This window comes from Erigeron canadensis, chromosome 1 (genome assembly GCF_010389155.1).
Source record: "Erigeron canadensis isolate Cc75 chromosome 1, C_canadensis_v1, whole genome shotgun sequence".
In the NCBI taxonomy this organism is placed as follows: domain Eukaryota; kingdom Viridiplantae; phylum Streptophyta; class Magnoliopsida; order Asterales; family Asteraceae; genus Erigeron; species Erigeron canadensis.
This window is the reverse complement of record NC_057761.1, coordinates 43,983,837-44,001,556: the sequence shown is the minus strand read 5'-3', so window position 1 is coordinate 44,001,556 and position 17,720 is coordinate 43,983,837. Positions and strand designations below refer to the sequence as shown.

At 33.8% G+C, this 17,720-nt stretch overlaps 3 protein-coding genes and 1 non-coding gene across 4 annotated transcripts; 2 read left to right on the top strand and 2 right to left on the bottom strand.

Moving 5' to 3' along the window:
* Window positions 1-6,824: 6,824 nt before the first annotated feature.
* LOC122593145 lies at window positions 6,825-7,833 on the bottom strand. Its single transcript, XM_043765511.1, has 2 exons — window positions 7,404-7,833; window positions 6,825-7,006 (listed from the first exon to the last, which is right to left on the bottom strand). Exons 1-2 carry the CDS (start codon window positions 7,831-7,833, stop codon window positions 6,825-6,827), a joined length of 612 nt encoding a protein of 203 aa, XP_043621446.1.
* A 1,206-nt stretch (window positions 7,834-9,039) lies between these two features.
* LOC122610461 (F-box protein SKIP14-like) lies at window positions 9,040-11,221 on the top strand. Its single transcript, XM_043783449.1, has 2 exons — window positions 9,040-9,841; window positions 9,933-11,221. Exons 1-2 carry the CDS (start codon window positions 9,128-9,130, stop codon window positions 10,419-10,421), a joined length of 1,203 nt encoding a protein of 400 aa, XP_043639384.1. The 5' UTR covers window positions 9,040-9,127; the 3' UTR covers window positions 10,422-11,221.
* An 865-nt stretch (window positions 11,222-12,086) lies between these two features.
* LOC122608923 lies at window positions 12,087-15,285 on the bottom strand. Its single transcript, XM_043781995.1, has 3 exons — window positions 15,198-15,285; window positions 13,484-14,421; window positions 12,087-12,688 (listed from the first exon to the last, which is right to left on the bottom strand). Exons 2-3 carry the CDS (start codon window positions 14,410-14,412, stop codon window positions 12,685-12,687), a joined length of 933 nt encoding a protein of 310 aa, XP_043637930.1. The 5' UTR covers window positions 14,413-14,421; window positions 15,198-15,285; the 3' UTR covers window positions 12,087-12,684.
* A 1,435-nt stretch (window positions 15,286-16,720) lies between these two features.
* Window positions 16,721-16,792, top strand: TRNAW-CCA. The gene has a single exon. It is a non-coding gene; the product is annotated as a tRNA-Trp (tRNA).
* Window positions 16,793-17,720: the final 928 nt, after the last annotated feature.

Here is a 17,720-nt window from a genome sequence, read left to right as displayed (position 1 = left end):
AAAAAAATAATCGGTTCGTAATTTCGTGAGTTATAAAAAAAAGTAATTATTGTTTAAACATTTTGTAATATAATATATGACAATTAAGATGTTTTTTCTTATCCGTAGCAATACCTTCAGCAATAATTTTAAAGTTAATGGAGATTTTATAACAATATGTGTTTTAGGTAGTTGTGGGGTTTTTTTTATTAAGGTTAATTTCAGAATTTCAGGGATAAGGTGTGTGAAAGTAGTTTAAATGTAGAGGGTATATTAGGTAATTAAAAGGTAGAGAGTTGAATGGGGGAAGGGATAGTTTGTTTATATAGGTAGTATAGATGTAGATTTGATAGATATTATAATTCGTTTCCTAATGTTAAGTTGGTTTTATACGGAAGTTAATTATTTTTAAACAATTAAGATTATTTTTTAAAATAATATATATAGTAAGTAAGTAACAAACATAGCATAATAAATATTTTAGTTAATATAAAAAGATGCAAATTAGGATACATATTAAGAGGGACATGTGACACATATTGATCAAAGAACGTTACAATTATGTTTTTGTTTATTAGTAGATGTAAAACCACATAAATTACACACTTTGTAATATACATATATATATATAGGAAGCTGATGTGACTAATTTATGCCCATTACCCACATCGTTATTGGCCATTTTACTATATGTTTTTAGTCGTTTTTGTATGCATTTGGCGCGTTTATGGTATTTGTTAGTGTTTACAGGCTCTAAACAGGATACGCATTCATTTGGTACATTTTCGGATGATTATTGGCCTGGAAGTGCAATATGATGTTGAGAGTTGATTTGAGTGAAAGAGACGGCAGAGTTTGGCAAGTAATCAAGATCGAAAGAAGTCGGCTCTGTACAAGTGTTCACTGCGCCGCAGTGGGAATGAACTAGCCCACTGCACCGCAGCCAAATACCACGAAAATTAGTGGGATTTGCCCCCACTGCGCCGCAGTGGGGATGGCAACAGAAGGACTGCGCCGCAGTCTGGTTAATAAGAAAGGAGGCCGTGGATTTGAACTGCGCCGCAGTAGTGGTCACACAAGCCACTGCGCCGCAGTCACCCTCAAGTCAAAGTCAAGACCACCTCACTGCGCCGCAGTGAGGGAAGGCAAAACCCCACTGCGCCGCAGTGGGTGCACGGGAGAATAGGCCCTGCCTTGTTTCTGCATCAAATTTTGGAGGGGTATAAATAGAAAACCCTAGGTCGAATTTCAAGTATCAAAAATCTTTCTAGGAGTTGTTCTACAAGGGTTCTTCTTCCTCCAATCAAGATTATTTCTTAGGCGGATTCGTTGAAGATTCACGGACACCCACCTAGATCGTATCTACTTATTGTCTTGCATTCTATTTTCTTCAAACAATTGGTACATCATGTTTCTCTTCTATTTTATTCATTATTGTGAATTGATCATGAGTGGCTAACTGTTTAATCATCCACCTTGATGAAACTAGACGGATAATGTGATTGCAATATTTTTAATTCAAAGGGGTTTATTTAATTATCGTTGTTCTGTGATCTTGATGATATTAACTCTTTTCATTGATTAATTTCGATATTGGTTGCATATGATTCTTCGTTGGTGGTACCAGTTGAATGTGTATATGATTTTAAAACGATTACTTGTCTATAAGTAATTATCACTAGTTCATGGTATGGTAGTGAATATCGTTTTAAGAAAAGATTAATTTTGTCAACGTGATTGATATCGGTTGGTGGTACCACGTTATTGTCACATAGGTTCAATTGATGATTTGATAGTCAATAAAACTGATTTTTAGAAGAATTGTCTCGGTTTTGGTGGTACCGGCTTGGGTAATTCGACTAGTAGTTAGGTGATTCGATAATTTATTCACGGTTGGTGGTACTACGTGAGTAGATTAACCTTTTCACGACTATCTTTAAATTCTAAAGAATTTGTCCTTAGTTAAATGCAATCACATTTGAAGTCGAGGGAAGTCAAGGTGGATGACTTTTAATTATACTGTCTGAACTGTTCTTATAAATTTATGCAATCATTTTTCAAACAAATTTATTTAATTGTCAAAAAGGAATTTCGAAGCAACACCCGTTTTCCAACCCATTTTACAAGCAACTAATCATTTCACAGTCCCTGAGAACGAACTCAGACTTACCTCTTAGCTATATTACAAACGATCGGGTCCACTGCCCGTGAGTGCGTAGTAGTGAGTTTTTGGGTAGTTTTAGTTTATAAATTTAAAGCTCGATTTTGCACATCAGAAGCCCATCCAATGAGAACACTAAAAAAATAAGAACAAATAAGAACCAATAGGAAAATAACAAATCAACATACATTAAAAAGGGTAATTAAGACATTTATAAAATACAATTAATTTATAATAATAAATTGATTGATCGGTTATGAGTTTTCAAATTTAATTTCCATTATATATAATTTTTCAAACGGTCACTTGATTTATAATAATTTTGTTTTTTGACGAAGTTATATGAAAATTGAAATTGAAAGTAAGGTTATAAGAAAGAAGCAATGTTTTCTAGTGTATTAAATTTTCTTGGAATCGATGGATGGTTTTGTTTATTTCGTCCTAGACACTAGATTGAATAGATGCATAGAATATATAATTGCATCCACTCGTTTTTATATATGAGTGCATCCACTTGATTCTATCTAGAAGTGCATCCATATTTTTTAAAGCGTGCATCCATTTTCATTTTTTAAGCAGATCGAAGTGCATCCATTTTTATACAAGATAGGTGCATCCAATTACCCACTTAATTTTATTCCCTTCCTAATAATTCGAAATTGGTAACTGCTTTTTTAACTTCCATCAACGTGTGAAAAATGTATATGCATTTCATTTTATTTATTTTTTTCCTTTTTTCATTGATTTATCTAGTTACTCATTTATCCTTTAATACACACATAAAAACCCATCTTTGCCACTAATTAAATGCATATTTTCAAATATGTCATTAATCATCATGACCTTTAATTTTTTTCATCCAAATGATAGAAACTGTTCTTACTGTTCTTATTTAAAACATGTTCTCACTGGAATGCTACCCTATATATATATATATACACTAGGTTTTTGACCCGCGCGATGCGCGAGTTGTATAAAAATCTATATAATACACTTTATATATGAAGAAACGATAGCGAACATATTTCATTAGAATTACGTGATGTGAACTATATAAATAGTTTAGTAACATATAAACATATGGTTGAACAGAAATAGATTCAACCAAAAGCTTGACAAAATATGAACTTAAAGAGATAGAAGGACTTAAGCTATTAAACTATACTTTAAATTATCATTAAGAATTTAGTAATATGTTTTTCTTCTAGTAATTCTAGTAATTTGCCTTTTGTTGCCACTAAAATGATCTACATCTAGAACATGTATCATGTAGTCGTCTTGTTACAACAAAACTTAAAGACATACAATTTGATCCTTAATGTAGAGTGACAATTCCACTATATTTTTCTCCAAAAAAGTTAAAAGTCACATGAAAAATTAGAATTGGCTGGATATATAATTCAAAGAGGATAATTTGACTATGCCTTATGTGTTGAATGTTCTTCTTAACATCCAAAAAGTAAAACAGTATATTCATTTGAAGGTGTTGCTGCGATTTTTAGAAATGGATTATCAACACCATGGTGGTTTTAATTTTTGTTTAATCTAGCTAATTGACTAATCCAGAAGAGGTAGAATGTGTCGTTCCAAAAGAGAAGGAAAAAGAAAATTAGGATGTAGAATTTGGTTTAACGGTGGGGTAGGTCTCGGACTTCGGGTGACTTACAATTACTTGAATTTATATGACTCAATTTTTTTTTTGGGTTTTGCTAAACGAAACCCTAAGGATTTTTGTTAAAGTGTATTAATTAGTTGAACGTTTACCATAAAACTCATCTTATTTGTACTTTCCGGCTATTGGCAAAGAAGAAGGTATACACCAAGGTAGTTTTTATACTTAAAAGAGGATATTGTTTTATTAAAACAAAAAGTTTAAATGTGGAACATATATTCAAGGTGTAGTTAATATAATGTTAAGATTTATGAGTTTCGATGTTATCTTTTAACTAATTAAATCTATTTTTTTCACTTAATTTGTTTTATTTTTGTATATTCATATAGTTTTGAAAACTTCCATATAATCATCATAAGAAAAAAAGGAAAAGAACTTTATGTAATGTTGAATAAAAAATATAATGAAATATCATTAAGTATAGACATGATTTTTTAGTTAAAGAGAAGATATCATTTTATCTAATGAGAAGATCTTAGATTTCTACAATATATTTATTTATTTATTAATTTTAATTAATTAATATATATATAAGTTGATTTTTTTTTTTCAAAATATATAGTTTATTTTTGAAAAAAATATGGAGTTGACACATAGGATAAAATCCTACGTGGCATTTTTTCAATATAGTTTTAGATTGCAAGAGGGCTTTAAAAAGCTTGATTAACTACTTTTTTATAAGAGTTATAGATAGATATATACAATACATTACGCCCGTTATCCACCGATAAAAATTATATGATCATACTTTAGAAATTTGGGCCATAGTTTGGATCAAACAATAACAACAAAAACGAGGTAGTTATGTTAGTTTGTGAATGAGGTCGAATTAAAACAATAAGAAAACTAAAGTAACAATATATATAATTACAAATTGCTATAAACTTTTTATCTAGTATACGAATAATTGTTTTAGGGTTAAGGGCGCATTTGTTAGGTTTAGACTTTAGATGGTTGTATTTTATTGCGAGATTGTTAGCCTTTTGCCCTTTTATTGCGAGATTATGATCATTTGTAGTTTTAGGATTATTATTGTCGAAATTATTGTTTTTATTGGAGTTTTATCTACCTAAGAGTATACGTAATGGATATATGTGTAGTGTAACTAGCATAACTATTAAAACAATTAGCAAATAACAAATGCATAATTGCTTTACAACTTTAAATTATGGGTAACATTAGCAAGATCTAAAGTTATTTATACCTTCATTTAGTATTTTTATGATATATCTTTATCTTCATTTAGTATTTTTATGATACATCTTTATTAATATTATATTATTATTATTGAAAAAAATAAACACAGAAAGTGAATCATGTTCCAATTTTTTGGGAGAAATCGATCATATACTATATATATTCGGATGAGGTTATTATAAAGTTGTTTTCAACTTAACTAGCAAAGTTGAAACAGTTTTAATCAAGGGATTAAAAGCAAGGATTTAAGATTCAAAAATCATTTCAAATTTTGACTTTAATTGTAATTCAATAGTCAAGACTCAAGATCATCTATTCAAATAGTTCGTTCCCATATCAATGTATAAATAAATTGTACGCACACGTTATATTATATTATAATTAACATTTGATGTATATCTTTATGGGGGAGGGAGCCGAAGGGGAGGAATGAGGGAGATGGCCGCGAGCTGCGGAGGCTAGGGCGAGATCCAGGCGCCACTTGAGCGAGATAGCCGCGAACTGGAGGTCGCGAGCTTTGAGCTCGCAGGAGGTTGGAGAAGGGTTGCGTCATGTGGAAGAAAAAGGACACCCTCCTTCAAACTGAACTCTCTGTGGTCCTGGGTTACCTATGGGAGAAAAGACGACAATGCGAGTAACATGTTAAGGCAATAGAAGCACCAGGTCGCAAGGTCTCGAAACACGAAGAGACATATTCATATATTTTGCAAGATGAGGCCAAAAGGATCAGGAGGGTGGTCGATGATGTTTTTAAGGCCAGTCACATGTTGGGTGACTAATGTACTTGGGTCGAACCGTACCATGATAATTGCGGAGAAGACAAAACAACAGAGGAAGTCAAATGCCCGCAACACGACAAGTGGTGGCTCAATGAACGCACTTACCGTGGATTAGGAAAAATGTTAATCAAAGATGATGACGATGAAGAGTAGTTATGTTTTTTTAAGTTATGCATTGTGTGTTTTTATTACGTACGTGTGTGTTTTTTCCTTTTAAAATGTAATGTGTTTTAAGTGTTATGTAATGTATTTTGTTATTAATAAAAATATATAAATTAAAAAAGGGTTAGTTATGTAAAGTTTATAATGTTAAGGATAAATTATTAAAATGTGAAGAAAAGGTTGAGAGTTTCGGTTGCCACTAAAAAAAGGTTAAAAAAAAGTTGGAGGGTTAAAATGAGGTGGGGTAATTTAATTAGATAATTAAAGGGAGATGAAAAGGTTGATAGCTTTGACTTCCCCCTTAAAAAAATCATAAACAAAAAGTTTATAAGGGTGGGGGGAGGGCTTGCCCACTCCTCCCCTCCCCTCCCCGATTTTTCTTCTCCTCCCTTTCCTGATTGCTAGGAGCACCTCGCCACCCCTCCCCTCCCCACCCTTTTCTATTTAATTTAATTTCTATTTATTTTTAAGACTAAAACATTTTATTTAATAATTTCAAAGTAATACAAATATTAAATATAAAAAAGTACAAAATAAAACATCAAACTACAATATTAAACGAAACGACAACACAATACATAAATAAACTAGCGATCGATGCCCGGGATGAATGTGCGATGAATATGGTCAATGAGATCCATCTTAAGATCCTCGTGAACGTTTGGGTTCTGTATCTTAAACAGTCGTTCATCCGATGGCTGTGGCGCAACCGGGGGATCTGGAATGTAATCAAGACTTATAGCGTGGTCCTCGTCTTTTAAAATCATGTTGTGAAGAATACAACACGCATACATAATCTTACGGATGGGGGTTTCTTCCATTTGTCGTGCCGGTTCTCTAAGTATTTTCCATTTTTTTTTATAATACCAAAAGCTCACTCCACATCCTTCCTTGCAGCCTCCTGTGCCTTAGCATATCGAATCCTTTTCTCACCGGTTGGATGGGAAATCGTTTTCACAAACATCGCATATCTTGGGTAGATCCCATCTACGAGAAAATACGGGTACTGATATTCGGTTCCATTTACAGTGAAAGGAACCAACGGTGTTGTGCCGTCTTCAAAAGGATTGAACAAAGGAGATTGGTTCAACACATTAATGTCGTTGTTTGAACCGGCAAAACCAAAGTATGCGTGCCAAATCCAACAATCCTGTGATGCAACTGCTTCAAGCTATATCGTCGGCCCGTGATGATCACCTCGCGTGTACTGGCCACGCCAAGCTACTGGACAATTATCCCAAGTCCAGTGTGTACAATCAAGACTCCCTATAAATACATTTATTAAACCGAAAATATTAACTAAACTACGTAATATATATATACATTATTAACTAAACTACGTAATATATATAAATATATATATATATATATATATTAAGTAAAGATATACCTAACATGCCGGGGAAACCATGATAAGACGCATGATGATCAAGAATGTGTTGCGTATCAGTACGCGTTGGCCTACGCAAATATTCATGCCGATATAACTTAATAACTCCATCACAAAAAGCATTAAGGGTGTCACGTGACGATCTTTCCGACATATTTAGGTAATCATCTAAACTGTCGGGATTACTACCGTATCCTAACTGGCGAACTGCAGATGTGCATCTCTGTAAAGCTGAAAACCCCCATTTACCACGAGCGTCGATCTTCCTTTGAAAAAAACTAAAATTGTTTTCCAAATCTGAAGCTATCTTCACAAACAACCGTCTACTCATACGAAACCGTTGTCTAAAAAAAGTCTCATTAAATTTCGGTTCCTCGGCAAAATAATCTCGAAAAAGACGGTTGTGAGACTCACCACGATCGTCGTGTCTTGTATACGTTCTTGAAGAGGAGGCAGTATCACGGACATCCTGTTGAATCGCATAATGCGCCATTGTGAATAAATTAATAAACTGTTCCGTCTCGTCGGATGAACTCGAGTCCGATTGGAAATTTGAGGGTGTTGGGCCGTGATTGTCAAGAAATAAAGGATTGTTGAAGAAAGGGTTCATGATTCCGAAAATATAGATATATGTGTGTGTTATTTGTGTGTGTGATTTGTGTGTTGAAAGAAAAAAAAAACGAAGTGCAGAAAGAAGAAAGAAAGAAGAAGGAAAGAAGAAGCAAGAGAGAGACGTTTTCATGTGGGCCCCATGTTTTTTTTTTGTAACGGTCGAATTCAAAGGCACGAGATCCGGCACCACGCTCCCCACTACGCTCCCCTCTCCACCGGTACCGGAGGGTCGGAGCGGTGTTCCATCGGAATCCGACCCGATACCGGTCCGCTCCCAGTACGACTCCGTCCACCCTAAGCGGATACCCGATAAAAACATGTAAATTACGACCAGGAGTAAGGCACAAAACCATATGTAGAATACTCCCGCCACATCTCCTTCCTATACACCTACAAACCAGTAAAATTCATCCTAATAACCAGACACGTGTCGGTCTCCAACTCACACCAATACCACCACCCCTTTCACATTACAAAATTCACACAATTTCCCCTTTTATTTTTATTTTTCCACTCTTTCCCTCTCTAAAATCCCTCCCACACTTTTTCTCTCTAAAAATTCGCCATAATTCTTTTCCGATTCCTTACACATTCATCTTCAATTCTTTCACGTCATCTCCGATTGCCTTTCCCCGCCGGAACAAAATTCGATCTCACCGGAAAATTTATCTCGCCGGTATTTAGGGTTTGTTTGTATTTTCTTTATAAATATATATCAATTAATTAATCAGGTTTTATTTTTTTTCACTTGTCATTAATTAATTTCATCAATTTCTTATTTGATTTTTATTATTATGTGAATTTAGGTCTTTTTTTTAGATATATATATATGAAATTTGTATAGTATTTTTTGTTTCTTGATTAATATCAAATCATATCACACGCTTTATAATATTTGTATATAATATAATATAATCTAATATATAATAGCTGATATATATATATGTATATGTATTTATGTAAATGTAAATTTTAGAAGAAATATCCTGTGAAATTTTTGGCGCGTGTTTTTTTAGTTTACCCCCAAAATTGAGGGTTTTTTTTGTTTCTATCTATAAAAAGGAAAAAACAAAATAAAAAAGTTGAATTTTTTATCTTTAAAAAACAAAATAAAAATAAAGTCTCTTTTTCCTTTTATCTGTTTGATTTTAGTCTCTGTTAGGGTTTGTGATAGAATGGCATTGAATTTTTCGCACCGTCCGGTATCACCGTTTGGGGGTATGCAGGAGAAAGGGGGTGAGGGATATGATATGGGGGGAACACCGGAATCGAAAGACATTATCGATTTATTGCCATCCGATCCGTTTGGTATGGATATAGATATAAGTACTACCTTTACAGCTATTACAGGATGGTTAGGCGAATTAGAATGGGATTATGGTGATTATATGAAAAACCGGGTTGTGAATTGTAAAGAGGATTATGGGTCGTTGTTTGCAGGTTTTAGTTTCTTTTGGAATAGTGCGTTAAGATTTCAATCGTTTCCTAGCGGTTTGATGTGTCATCATGATCAGTATCATAAAGGTTTTAGTTTTGGGAATGATGGTTTTGTTGTTAGGAAATCTGAAGGGTTTGTTAGTTGTCCTGATGTGATTGGCAGCGAGCCTCATGAGGCTTTTGTTCTTGCTCTTAGTTATTTAGGAATGAAGGATCTTCTTGTGGTCGAGCGTGTTTGTAAATCATTGTGTTCTGCTATTCGTAGTGATTCTCTTTTATGGAGGAATGTTTATGTTGATCAGCCGTTGAATGAGAGGATTACCGATGATGTTCTTGTTCGGTTAACTAAGCGGGCTGACGGTAATCTTCAGTGTTTGAGTCTAATTAAATGTCCCAAGATCACAGATGATGGTCTGAGACGCGTGCTTGAAACTAACCCAAAATTGACCAAGGTAACACTTGTTTTAAACTTATAGATCTTGCTTATATTTGTTATACAGAATGTTTTTTGCAAACTAACTTTTGTAAATAACTTTAATGTAGTTGTTCATTCCGGGATGTACAAGACTTAGTATTGATGGTATTTTGAATAACCTGAAGGCTTTTACTTCGAGTACCGGAACAGCTGGTATTAGGTATATAAGAACAGGTGGGTTTTATGGGATAACGCTTGATCACTTTGAAGTATTGAAGAATTTGTTGGGCATTCAGAAAAGTGATTACAGTCCGCATTATTATCACCGTCCGAACTTATATTTGCCATCTGATGATGATCGTGCTATTGATGTTGAAATATGTCCTAGATGTCATAATTTGAGGCTTGTATATGATTGTCCGGCTGATTGTTGTCAACCGAAAGATAAATGTAGGGCCTGCATAATTTGCATACCTCGGTGCGCTGAATGTGGGAGGTGTGTACACAATAGTGAATATGAAGAAACATTCTCGTTGGAGTATCTTTGTTCAGAGTGTTTGAAACAGCTGCCAAGGTGTCAAGAGCCACATGAAACGCAGGTTAGTCTTCTTGGCTAGGTGGCAGTAAGTTCCACATTTGATTTATTGATGGTTGAAGGTGAGTGATGTGTCTGAATCTTTAGTTGGTTAATGTTAAAGAGCCCCGTATGGTTCCCTGGTCAAAGGTTGAGACTACTGAAATATAGAAGTGAAAAGAGTAAAAATATATATGGAAGTTGGATAAAGAAAGGGGTGATTGGTTAATGAGCGTGGGGATACGTTTCAGGCCGTACTTGTTCCCAGTTTGAGAACTTGCATGCTTTGCTCATGACCGGGGTGCCTACTTGGCTACTACCTCACATGAGAAGTCTGTCCCACGTGATCTGAAGCAGGATCAAGCTGCTGCTACTTTTCTTGTTAAGTGTTTTTCGTACCTTGTCAAGTGTATCACACATGATCACGATGATTGTGCTACTACATGTGAACATAATCATGATCATGTTAAGCTTGGATGGTTTTTTCATTGCATCTAATGAGACCAGGGGTCAGGATGTGTATGCTGAAGAGCGAGATCATGATGGTTCAACCTCGTTAGCAGCTACAATGATATGGTATGTTCGAATCAAGGATACCATTGTGGAACCCGGTTGGAGCTTTTTGGGTTTGCGCTGGTCCACATTTACTAGATTGAGCTGCCCCTGTACATAGGTAGGGTTTCTTGTCTGGACCGTATTTACCTACATTTGAAGGTTTACAGACCCTTTCTTTGTTTTATGTTGGTTAACCACGTATTATTGTTGTATTTGGCACCTTATGTAATGTATTAACTCTTCTGATGTTGGTTATGTTGATGTTATAAAAAGCAAATTCGCAAGTCATATTTGGTAGCCCAAAAAATTGAGGAAATGCAGCGTGTACCAAAAGATATGACGTAGTAATTACTGTAGTAGTTTAAGGTACACGAGTACAATTCATGATGACATTATCATATCTTGGTTGACCAAGGTTTTATACATAATTGCTTTCACGTGATCATTTTGAGTACTGGATGTGACAAATGCATAACAAGACGATACTCCACGAATATTGGGTACAAGCTACAACTACTACTACTACTACTATAGTATTATTATCACAACGGGAAGGGGTGCCATGTAAACGTTAAAGTTAGCGAACTAAACCAAACTTGAGTAAGTTAACTGTAAAATGTGATAATTTAGAGTTCCAATTATTTGTATGATGTAATTTGGTTTTTGTTTAGCTACATTAAGATGATAGGTAAATTTTCTCAAATACCCAACAAAGCATAAAAATTTTGATCTTGGTCTTTGGTCTGCAAATTTAAGTTAGTATAAACATTCCTCTTTGAGGTTGGATGATTTCTACGAATATGGAGGAGTCTTCCAACTTACCCATGGAAGGAAATGATGAGTTTAAGACATGGAACATGAAAGCAAGAGTCATGTATTCAAATTCAATCTCTCATGTCCCTTCGACCATAATATACAAGTTTTAGCTTTACCATGTCAAATCCTGGACCTGTCAGCGGGATGTCAAAGCAGTTGCCCTTTTCAGAAGATCAGTTCAGTGTCAGCTTTTAGGCATGGCTGCACTTCTGGTTAAAAGATTCAGTTATTGAAGGTTCTTTGGAATTTTTAGTTTTGTAGTGCACATTCTCAAATCCTCATTGAATAACAACTCTAAACAGCTATAATATGAAGGTTGGACTGTTATCACTCGGCATATGACAAAATTTGTATAATATGAAGTGTAACTTAATATCCAAAAAAATAATCATTGATAAGCAAAAATGTTTTGAGCCAACCCGACAAGACTTGTGCTTCCATGTACCCTAATATAGGTTCTTTGATCTTGACTTGTTTTAATCACTAGACCAACCCATTCATTTTGCCATCTCATATGGCCGCGGATTTGTTTGATGATCCAGTTTTCCACGAGATAAATCATCCTTCACATTCATGGTTTACATGGATATGAAGATCACCAGAAGATGTAACGTATCTAGGGACAAACGATGAACTAACTTTTGTCGGAAGTCATTTTAGATCTTCCGGAAAGTTACACAAATGAAAGAATCACGAAAATATACTTTACAAAATTATTAATGCTTTTATGATTAGTTGTCAGACTTCTTGCCAAGATTCTTCATCCACGCAAGCATGAAAATCGACTTCAATGCACCTTTGCCCTTCATGGATCCACCTTTAACCTTCTTGTCCTTCCCATTAGGCGGGGAATCCTGCACCGGGTCCCACTGATCAGCCCATGAGGTTCCCTTTGAGCCAAAAACATCCATCTTTCGGTCTCTTTTTCTTTCTTTTTACCTGGCAAAATTGTTATCTGATGCAAGAAATTTAGAATTATAATCCGAATCTGTGCAAAAAATCATTATAAATCTACTCCCATCCTTCTGTGTTATCTATTATTGTTCGATGGATTTTGACTTGTTTTTGATCAAACTCATGAGGTCAACATGGGTATAGTCAAACTTTGATATCTAAATACATGCTAGGCCTCAAAATTCTATGGCAGTATTTCAATCTTGGAAAAACTTCAGTCAACCATGCAGAAAATGTGTTGGTGATCAGGGAACACAAAAATAACCTGAATTTTAAAATAATAAATAAAAATAAAAGATTAACATGCTTCGGTGGACCTTCAAAGGTCAAACTTATGCATCAGTCCTCTAAAAATAGGAATCATACAATAGCCTATAGGTGGAAATGTTGACCATTTCTATGATACCGAGTTAATTCAAATTGTATTTTATTGGCAATGGGCAAAGCAGGCTAGAAAAAAAGAAACTCCAGCTAAAAATGAAACGGGCCAAACGGATTGAACGGGCTATCAGGGCAAAAGCCATCCCACATATATCCAAATGCTTATGATGTCTTGAATTGTTGAAGAAATTAGATTACATGTCAAGTAATGTAACCTGTGATCATATATAGTTATCCACTAAACTAATTGTATACAAAATGAAGACATGGACATTGGACAAAGAGGAGTTGCTGCAATGGTCTGATACATCCAACATGGTTCAACCTGCTACCCAACCCACTCATTTTGCCAAATTCCAACAGAAGCTTTGTTACTTTAGAATGAAGCAATAGTGTTACCTAAAGAATTCAATATGCCCTGCAATTTCTCGACATAGAAGCTTTGAGCCGCTGGCCAACTCTTTGCTCTTTTGGATCACCAATCCCGTTAGCTTATGTGTTGATATTGGTTCATATTTCTTGGCTTCTTCCTCACTTCCCATCGCCAAAGCTTCTTTAGCGGGTACCACATTTTCCCACCAAAACTCCCGTAAAATACCATGAATCAACATCCAATATTCTCGATTTCTACATACACGAAATATGGTACTCCCATTTAGTGTCCAGCAATACAAATCAACCCATTCTCTGTCCATAACTTCCATTTGACCCTGAACCTGAGGCATATAATAGTAAGGCATATTGGTCCAAGGTAAAGCTACGCCGGGTTTCCCTTTGTTAAATGGACACTTTACTTCAAGTATCCCTAAATTGGGGGAACACCCAAGAAGCCCGTCTGGAGATGCACCAATCCAATCAAACTTATTTTCCGAATGTGTGGCAAACGCTAATGAACTTACTTCACGACCTGTGATGCTTTTATATTTCTCAATGGCTTTTGCTTCATTAACTACACCCCACTCCATGGCCTGAATTGAGGCGGGCGTGAGCATAGATTCTGTATCGGAAATAAAAACTTTCTCGTGCCAAAGTTCATACCTACGCCTGCCCTTCCAAAAACCAAGAGCGGTACTAAAGGCGCTAGTAGTCAATTTGTCCCTTCGAAGGGCGAACCATTCCTCTGAACGTTGGGCGGGGGAATCTGACTGAGAAAGCTGATTATTTAAAGTCCAAGTCAATGGTTGAGAGGGGTAAACTAATGCGGTCAATGGAGCATTGTGCAGTCTTTTAAAAACGCAAGCTTGAAAGTTATTTCCTTTGGGGAAGTGAATTGGCGGTGGTTTATAGCATATTATACCGCGGAGACTTGTGACACAGGTGTTGGTCATTGTTGAAGCCTATACAAAGAAACAAACTGATAAGTTGAAGATTCTCTTCTACAGACATATGGGGTATTTGGCATTGCTACTTCTTATAACAAAATGGGTGTGATATAGTCAAATTCAAACAACAAAATGGCATATAGTTAGATAATCAATATTACTTTTCTTGCAGCTACTCCTAAGGCTTAACGGATTATCCAAACTTAAAACTATAACTTTGAAATTGATTATTTGCAACTGGAAAACACACTATTCACATTCCCATTTCTAATCGCAATACCAAACACCCCCTTAAATTGCTATGGGGATATAGGGTGTATCGTAAACTAGAATTAAACTAATCAATAAAAGAAAAGGGTGATGCTTTCTTCTAAATGTACCTAGAACCAAACACTATTCTATCTATTAAACCTGACAAAGAAATCACCAGATACATGCAATAGCAATGAGCTGGAAGTTTGATGCATACAACAAAACACTTACATACCGGAATAAACAAACTAAGGCCAAAGTTTAAAACATAAATCTCTATCATACGCATACACATATCCACATTAAACAGAAATATACAAACAGAAAAAAACAACATACCTAATAACAGCTAAACTATAATAAATTAAATTTATATAGTCATATAAATAACACCCAAATTCATTAAAATTACAAGACTAGGATAATTTCTGGTTGCCAGATTTAACTTAATTGAGAGTTTTATATTTCTAAGATATAAATTCATATTAAAATTTTAGAAATAAAACAAAACAAGATAGAATCAGATATGAGCCGCTAACCTGTTTGTTAATAAGCCATTGATGATTAATGAAACATTGCAGGATTGTTAGGGTTTGTTTGTTTGTTATGAATTTTGTTGGATATAGAAGAGGGGGGTGCATTTGAAGATATGACATTAGTACAAGGGTATTATAGGTATTCGATAGATAAAATCTGGTTTATTTCACTCTTTGGTCAAAGTAAACGATTTTTTTCTTTCGTTTGGAGAATTTTATACCAAAAAAGGAATGGGTAAACATTATTTATTTTATTTTTTTATTTTTTGGAACAGCAATGGGTTAACATATTTAACAAACTTAATACTTTTTTTTTTTTTGATAATACTTGTATGTCATTGTTATTTTTGAACGTAAACTAACTTATAATAAAGATGTTATCAAGTTTTGAACCGTTTATGTTTGTGACACGTATACATTAGAGACAAACACACAAAGATGATATTATATAGGAACATGTCATATGAAACTTTTAAAGTTGCACTTAACGTGCATAAAATTTTTTTACTTTTCATATCAAAAGCTTACCCTTAAAATCTTAGGGCTGTGTTTAACAAACCCAATATAAACTATTACTCATGATATTCAAAATATGAAGTAAACATATTCTTTTGTTTAGAAAATTTAATGCGTATAATAGCAATTCACTAAAATAGATTAGTTTAAAATACTTTCACGCACTTAATAAAATGACTTACAGCAGAATAAGAATATTTCTTGCGTTTGAACGGAATAACAAGAGTAGAATCATCATCATCATCATTTTCAGTGATTCAAATTCAAATAGCGTAACTTGATCATACAATTTGAGTAAATTTATAATTAAGTATTAATTAAGATGTAAGCTGTTGGGCTATATCGTTCATTTCGCATATCAAATTTTGTAACATTTCAACAAAAAGGTGTATGTATGTTTTATAAGGATTTATATAGTTATATGAATATGAATATACACGAACTTTCATCTAGGGGAACAATTTCTATACAGCCACGAATGTAATCAAACAAAGCATCAAGTTCTTTTATTTCACCTACCTATTATCAACATTTTCAAACCCTAATAATCAATGAATATATAATTAAAATTTTTTGAACTTATAATATTGTAAGTGAAAGGAGAGTCGTCACCATTAAATTGTCTGGTTGCTTGATTGATTGCTGCTAGTTTTCGCAGGAAATCGATAAATATCTATGGATTTTCTGATAATGGGTCCGCATTTTGGGTTTATCATGTATCTAGTTGATGGGCCGTAAAGCCCAGATTGTTTATGCCCAAACAAAAAGTCAAAAGCGGCTTCAGTCTCAAATAAATATAAAGACGAATTATCTTAATGCATGGCCATTTTTAAACATTTACTTGTAACAATTTATTACGTTTGCTATTAATTTAATTGACCTTTGACTAATAATTGGTAAAAGTCAGAAAGCAAACATTTCCGTATATATCGATCAATGCATACAAACCATGCACGCAGAACTTATTAGAAATATAATATATAAGCTAACATGAGCTGATATAATCAACAGGATCTGTGGCGCAATGGTAGCGCGTCTGACTCCAGATCAGAAGGTTGCGTGTTCGATTCACGTCAGGTTCAAATCCCTTAAATCCTTTTTTTTTTTCCCCTTGTTTTTTTTCCTTTCTCTATATTTGTGTTTTTCTTATATATTTATCCATTTGGAAAATTAAAAGGTATTCACACATTTAGGAAAGCTTAATCTTAGCATACTTTAGAATATATTCTTTTGAAGTACGTTTTTTCTTAATTTGTTGTTCTCTTCTAGTATTTGATATCAGTTCAAAAAATACATTAATTTTAGTTTATACGTTTGTTTGTTATATAACTTCACCAACTTTCACTTTCTAGGAGCAACCTGGGTTAGAATCTTGCCGGAGGCAGAATTGAATTTAAATGGTTGAATTACCTTGACACTATCACTGTTGGGGGTTATATGGGTATCAATTCGGTATATGGAATCAAACAGTTCCTATCAATCTACCGTTTTTTATGTTTGTTGTATAACTATTAAAAACAATATATATTTTTGTTTTCATGTTTGACACATTGTACATGGCACAATCATAATAATTGCTGCAAAAATTAGCAATTGTTAAAATGCTTAGTATGGAATTGTGTTTGAAAATTATGCAAGGAGTTGTAATGTTATTTACAATACAAACTGCTATATCTTTATCTTTATATTAAATAAAAGAGGATTGTTGTGACATCATTATTCCATAAATATTGCTTATTTGCCACATCCAAATTATTTCTTAAAATTAAGTTTTATTTTTTTAAAAATTTATTTATGATGTCATAATCACTTTTCTTCTTACAATTTATTACATTTTTATTTTTGTTATTTTATAATGTCATTTTTTTAAAATATATATATTTTTTAATGACAAAACACTTTATACATTGTCTTTTAAGTTTCATCATCTAAATAATTTTGTTATAACAGATTTTTAATTATCCACATATTATGCAAGTTAATAAACTAATTATAACTTATAAGATGTAC

What these genes read in the sequence shown, in the direction of transcription:
- LOC122593145 (XM_043765511.1), bottom strand. Translation starts at nt 7,833, where the DNA reads ATGGCGCATTATGCGATTCAACAGGATGTCCGTGATACTGCCTCCTCT. An exon ending in ATATTTGCGTAGGCCAACGC is followed by an intron (nt 7,007 to 7,403) that starts GTACTGATACGC and finishes ATCCTTTTGAAG; the next exon opens with ACGGCACAACACCGTTGGTT.
- LOC122610461 (XM_043783449.1), top strand. Translation starts at nt 9,128, where the DNA reads ATGGCATTGAATTTTTCGCACCGTCCGGTATCACCGTTTGGGGGTATG. An exon ending in CTAACCCAAAATTGACCAAG is followed by an intron (nt 9,842 to 9,932) that starts GTAACACTTGTT and finishes ACTTTAATGTAG; the next exon opens with TTGTTCATTCCGGGATGTAC.
- LOC122608923 (XM_043781995.1), bottom strand. Translation starts at nt 14,412, where the DNA reads ATGACCAACACCTGTGTCACAAGTCTCCGCGGTATAATATGCTATAAA.